Here is a 6,515-nt window from a genome sequence, read left to right as displayed (position 1 = left end):
ACAGGTCAATATTGGTCAACAACTGTTATTTTTATTTTTTATTTAACCTTTATTTAACTAGGCAAGACAGTTGTTTAATATTTACAATGACGGCCTACACCGGCCAAACCCGGACAACGCTGGGCCAATTGTGTGCCACCCTATGGTACTCCCAATCACGGCTGGTTGTGATGCAGGCTATGCAGTGGTGTAAAGTATTAAGAAAAATACTTTAAAGTACTAAACTAGTTTCTATGTGTATCTGTACATTACTAAAGAAAATAATGTACTTTTTATCCTAAAGAAAATAATGTACTTTTTACTCCACACATTTTCCCTGACACCCAAAAGCACTCATTACATTTTGATAGCTTAGCAGGACAGGAAAATGGTCCAATTCACGCACTTATCAAGAGAACATCCCTGGTCATCCCTACTCCCTCTGATCTGGTGGACTCATTTAACACACATGCTTCATTTGTAAATGAGGTCTGAGTGTTGGAGTACGCTCCTGGCTATCCGTAAAATTAAATAAAAAAGATTGTGCCGTCTGGTTTGCTTAATATAAGACATTTGAAATTATTTATACTTTTACTATTACTCTTGATACTTAAGTATATTTTAGCAATTACATTTACTTTTGATACTTAAGTATATTTAAAACCAAATACTTTTAGATTTTTACTCAAGTAGTATTTTACTGGGTGACTTTCACTTTTACTTGAGTCATTTTCTATTAAGGTACCTTTACTTTTACTCAAATATGACAATTGGGTACTTTTTCCACCCCTGCTGTTATGGTAGAAAATGAAAAAAGGCCAACCTTCACTGGACATAGTTGCATGTAGTTGCTGCAGTTTTGCCTTCGTCAATGACATAATACCTTTGAAAAAACATTTACAAAATATCAGATGCTACAATATCAAGTCAGCACTGTTTTTACTTCAATATTATGGGATTGGTGGCTTCCAGAGCCATGAATTTAAACATGGTCCCTTCTACACTCTTTTTAAAAAAGGGTTCCAAAGGGGTTCTTCGGCTGTCCCCATAGAATAACCCTTTTTTTGTTCAAGGTAGAACCCTTTTTGGTTGCAGGTACAACTCTTTTGGGTTCCATGTAGAACCCTCTGTGGAAAGGGTTCTACATGGAAGCCAAAAGGATTCTACCTGGAAAACAAAAATTGTTTTTCAAAGAGTTCACCTATGGGGACAGCCGAATAAGCTGTTTAGGTTCTAGATAGCACCCTGTGACAATTAGAGTGGAGCTGAACTGTGAGCACATTCCACCATTATCTACAAAATGACATAGACAAAGGTCTTCTCAGAGGAAGTTCATATTTTGACACTTGTCAAACAAGACTTGTCATAGATGGACATACACTCTAATTAAGAATCCAGGGTCAGGCTAATACAATTAGGCCATAAAAACTCAATAGGAGAGCAATACAGGAGTGGATGGAGCTAGGCAACTCATAAGTAACATGTTGATCCACAAATGTTCTTCCTTTTGAATTTATGTCAAATTTGATTTCCCAGAACAACAAAATATAATAATGAATTTGAGACCAATACCACTAAATGACTTACCCTATTCAATGTATGACAACTCTATGCTTTTACAGCTGGAGATACGAGAACAAGGTTGACGTCTGGAAACAACTAAACCACAATGCATTAACTCTAGTTAATGTTTACATCAAACCCCTGGCCATGGGACTTCCCATCATGGAACTATGATAAATTGGTGTTGCCACACTTCTGTAAAGAGTGTGAAAATATGTTCTGCACCCAATTCACACTGTGAAATTACATCCAATGTAGATTCATGCAATGCCTTCTGAAATTAGGAAACTTTATGAACTAGTTGAAGGCCTTAACCACACAAGCTCTATATAATTGTTCGCCATCTGTCAAATGCAATTTAAATTTCAATACGGCAGAGAGAACAACTTAACAGTCAGAGGTACAAATTAGAGAATTGATCAGAAGAGTCAAAGGACCAAAGCATACAGTGGGGTGGCTTCAATCTGGCAGCTATAAGCACAACAATAGTCCCACTGTTACCTAAAACATCACAGCACTAGCTTAAGCAATTCACAATATGTGATTTCAGCGGTTTACCAAAGGTCACAAAGTGTCAATTGTGTTCCGGTTGGGTGACCAGTGACTTGCATAAGGTACAGGATTGACATTTTTCTTTTATGCATTGATGGCATTTACTGCTGCACACTAAGCTGTTTTTTTTTTCTCTTCATGCCAACAGAACGTTAATAGAATCAGAATCAGCTCTCTGCATTAGTACAGTAAAAGGATGTGTCCAAAATGGAATTCTATTTCATATTTAGTGCTCTACTTTTGACAGAAGCCTTTTAGGATCTGGTCAAAAGTAGTGCACTATATAAGGAATAGGAGATGCACACCTGAAGGAGTGTCTCATGAGGCCTGACTTGCCAACAGGATCACTGATGCCCTAAGTGTGAAGAGGTAACACTTTTCAAGAGGAGAGTGTCTTGTAGGAGTTGAGTAATAGGGACAATCAGAATGAGCTCCATCTACACCAGTTGGAAAATGCATTTACTACAAAAGGGGAATACAACTGACATTTTTAGAAATATGGCATACTTGGCATAAGATGTTGTAACTGTGAAAATTAAAAGACATTTAAAGCATGCCTCAGTTATTGACACAGTGCTCTAAATGTCAAATGCATACATGTGTATACATCATACCTTACTACCACCCTACCACTCTGAGGCTTACCACTTTGTCACAAGAATGTAAATGCAAGAGTTGATGAGGGTTGTTTTGAATTATTTACACCATCCTATGGTCATATTATTTGACTCAATTATCATTACCACCGAAGTGTCTTCAACTCGCCGATATATTAGGATAAATAATATAAATAAAAACCAATTAATTACACACTGCAGTTGACATAATGTTTTTTAGCAAAACCAATTATCTTTATAGTTCAACGGAGAATATGAAACACACTGTATACATAAATGTAAAGCACTTACAAGACATTTAGCTAATATTTCTACTTCTTTCTCCATGTTATAATGGCATCCAGGATATTTGTAACATCACTACTGTACATATATGCAAATGTATACGTATTTGTAAATACAACACACGTATACATGTGTGTATTTATTTTTTCTTTATTCAAGTTATGGAACATTTATCAACAAATCTGTCTATACTTCATTAATAAATGCTGAAGGTGTTTTGCAGATAGTTAACCAGGATAAAGTGCCTTCATTTTGAAACATTCTGTAGATTTCTATAGTGATTAGAGATTTAAGGTTTGCAGTGAAGCTCAGTTTGTATACCCCACACTTTTGCTAGGCATTCTGCCTGGTCTCTCCCTCTGTGGGTTCCTTCTATTTTTGTATACCAATACATACACCAATCAACATCTCACAGTTTTGTGTTGGCCGTTCTGAGTTATAGGATTAATCACATCTGCATCGCTGTCCAAGTTTTCAGAAAGAGGCGGGGACAGTTTCTCCAAGGTCTTAATCCCAACCTCATTCTTCTTCTGCAGCTCCTCCTCCTGACACAGGATGCTGTGGGGAATCACATAGGTGGCATTGTTTCTCTCCTTGGGAATGTGCCCTTTAGGCTGATACTGGGACGCAGGTGGCTGAGCTCCATTGTTGTTGATGCTCACTATCTCTATGGCATTGCTGCCCGGGCAGAGTCTGTGGCAGCCCAGCAGGATGGAGAATGCTTTGCGGAAGTCCGCGTTGAAGGCATATATGATGGGGTTGAGTGAGGAGTTGGCCCAGCCGAACCAGACGAACACGTCAAATGTAGCAGGGCTAATGCAGAAGAAATCAGAGGGGCTGTTGGCCTCACAGAAGGGCACCATGCAGTTGAGGATAAAGAAGGGCAGCCAGCAGCATACAAACACCCCCATTATGACAGAGAGGGTCTTTAGGACTTTGGTTTCTCTTTTGAAAGACATCTTGAAGGAGCTCTCCGTCTCCATGTTGGAGTTGTTCCCCATACTGCTGTGGCGGTTCTTGGCACTCTCCGCAGCCCTCTCCAGGGCTGAGATTCTCCTGATTTGTATCTGGGCAATTCTGTAAATCCGGGTGTAAGTCACGATCATGATTGCCACAGGGATGTAGAAGCTGATGAGGGAGGAGGAGATGGCATAAGTCCTGTTAAGGCTGGAGTCGCAATTGTCCGGAGGCAGCTCCCCGTAAGTGCTGTTGAGCTCCAACACTGCAGCCTTGTGCCAGTTCAACTGCACAGGGATGAAGGAGATAAGCACGGACAGAGTCCATGCCACACTGATCATAATAAATGCCACCTTGGGTGTCATCTTCCTCTCATAGCGGAACGGGCTTGAGATTGCCCAATATCTGTCCACGCTGATGACACATAAGTTCAAAATGGACGCTGTGGAGCACATGATGTCGAATGCCACCCAGATGTTGCAGAAGGCTCCGAAGGGCCAGAAGCCCACGATCTCCGTCGCTGCCTTCCATGGCATCACCAAGATGGCCACCAGCAGGTCTGAGATGGCCAAAGAGATCACAAAGAAGTTGGTGACCTTTGAGCGCAGGTGGCGGAACTTGGTGACGGCAACACATACCAGTGTGTTCCCTAGCAGTGTGGTCAGGATGAGCGCAAAGAGAAAACAGCCTGTCAGAACACGCTTGGATGAGTTTCTCTCTGGCAAATTATCGCTATCACGGACCATGGAGAAGTTCAAATCCATGTTTCTGTCAGCTTGTAGAGATGGAAATCACCCCATAATTCCAATCACCTGAAGTCAGGACAATTAGATGGAAAATGTAGCCTTGGCCTCTTGCCTGGGGACAAGCTCATTTGGAGGTTGGGTCACCATGCTCATCACAACGATCATCTTGCAGAATAGTGTCTATAAATATTTCAAAAAGCAATCGTTAGAAATTAGCCAAAAAAATCATCCTGTTCATGAATTCTCGAAGACATTCTAATGTTAGAGCAGCAGTTTTCAACAAAAGGTATTCCAGCCGTTATTGAAGAGTTGAATATGATGTATGCTACCAATCTAAACTTGATTTTTTATTTGATGTTATGTCTATTTCAATGAGCTGTCAGCAGTCATCTGAAACGTTCACACCATATTCTCGCAGGCATGTTATGTAAACAGAGGCTGGGCCAATCATTTGCCTTATATATGGGCTCATCAATACAATCTATTGATCATATTTGCACTGCATTTATCTGATTTGTTTAATGACTGACAAGGCGTGTCCATCTGATTATATTCGTGCTCCTATTGACACTCCATCCAGGACAAGCATTAGACTTTGTAACTGCAATGCACATGCACTGGACCTACCGCATGACGATTTGGACTGTGATAGAAATGTAGACATAATCACGACTCCTCCCAAAACATTGTTGAATAGAAATGCATTCGCATCATAACAACAAAATAAATACATTGTCTGTGTCTTTACACATGAAACGTGGCTTCTGCCTTTGTTTTATGAAAAATGTGCATTCAAGTTTCCATAAGCACCAATAAAACATGTCAGGCTACATTTTACTGTGGAGCAACACATAACCGTAATCCCGGAGCTCAATCCGTTTGTGCGGTCCGTTTTTGTCACACATCAAGTCTCCAAAATTGCAATGAACCTCCATGGATGATGATCTGTCAACTTTTTTCAAACAAACGTTTTTTTTTTTGCAGATGCCGTTAAATCCTCAAAGAAAGCTCAATGGTAAGCCATTATTTACATGGAAATAGTAGGCTCTACTTATTCTCCTTCCCCCCATCTATACACCAGAAGCGCACGCCTCTCTGCTCTCCTCCTCTCTTCGCGTGTGTTCCGGATGCAGCCCCAGTACCGCCAGCATTGTGTAATTAACATTAAATGAAGTCCTTTCGAAATTCACTCTACTTTCACGTGAAAAACCGTGCGACCACATCCAGAGAAGGTGCAAATACCGTCCGATAGAATCAATTCAACTCGTTTATCTTCTCACAAGCTCTAAATCAACAACAATAAGAGTAGTTTACGAGTTTTCCTAAACGTTACGCACTGGATGTCGTGCCTCTTTTGTTTTGTTACTTTATTCTTATTTTGAAGTTATTGTGAAGAGATCCCGATTCCGTTTTAGTCTCCTCATCCAGCAATGACGTGTCTGAAGTGAAGTCTCTCACTTGTAGATTGAGGGAAGATGAGAGGGTGTCGGAAACGTCCCCATCTGCTTTTCTCCAGCTCATTAAGAAAATCAGCTCATACTTCAGCATGGTGAAATGTGCTTATTTGATCCTATTAAATCCCACTCACTCTTCTATATTGATATTAGATGTATAATTACATAGTTATTTATACAGTAGCCTAATATATTCGATATTGATATTAGATGTATAATTATATAATTCATTATACAGTAGGCTAATATTACAGCTAGGCCTACTATCAAACGCATTGACCACAGTATGTCATACAAGCGATTTGATTAAATTTAAAATAAAACGAACCATGGAATTATTAAAATATCTTATGGTGAAATTG

At 39.8% G+C, this 6,515-nt stretch overlaps 1 protein-coding gene across 1 annotated transcript; it reads right to left on the bottom strand.

The window, feature by feature from the left end:
* Positions 1–2,536: 2,536 nt before the first annotated feature.
* Positions 2,537–6,219, bottom strand: drd1b (dopamine receptor D1b). Its single transcript, XM_021624157.3, has one exon. It carries the CDS (start codon positions 4,715–4,717, stop codon positions 3,398–3,400), a length of 1,320 nt encoding a protein of 439 aa, XP_021479832.3. The 5' UTR covers positions 4,718–6,219; the 3' UTR covers positions 2,537–3,397.
* Between the last annotated feature and the right edge of the window lie 296 nt (positions 6,220–6,515).

This window comes from Oncorhynchus mykiss, chromosome 12, assembly GCF_057628025.1.
Source record: "Oncorhynchus mykiss isolate SJ-2025 chromosome 12, ASM5762802v1, whole genome shotgun sequence".
NCBI classification, from domain to species: Eukaryota; Metazoa; Chordata; class Actinopteri; order Salmoniformes; family Salmonidae; genus Oncorhynchus; species Oncorhynchus mykiss.
Note: the sequence above shows the minus strand (reverse complement) of the source record. Positions and strands in the feature narration are given on the sequence as shown.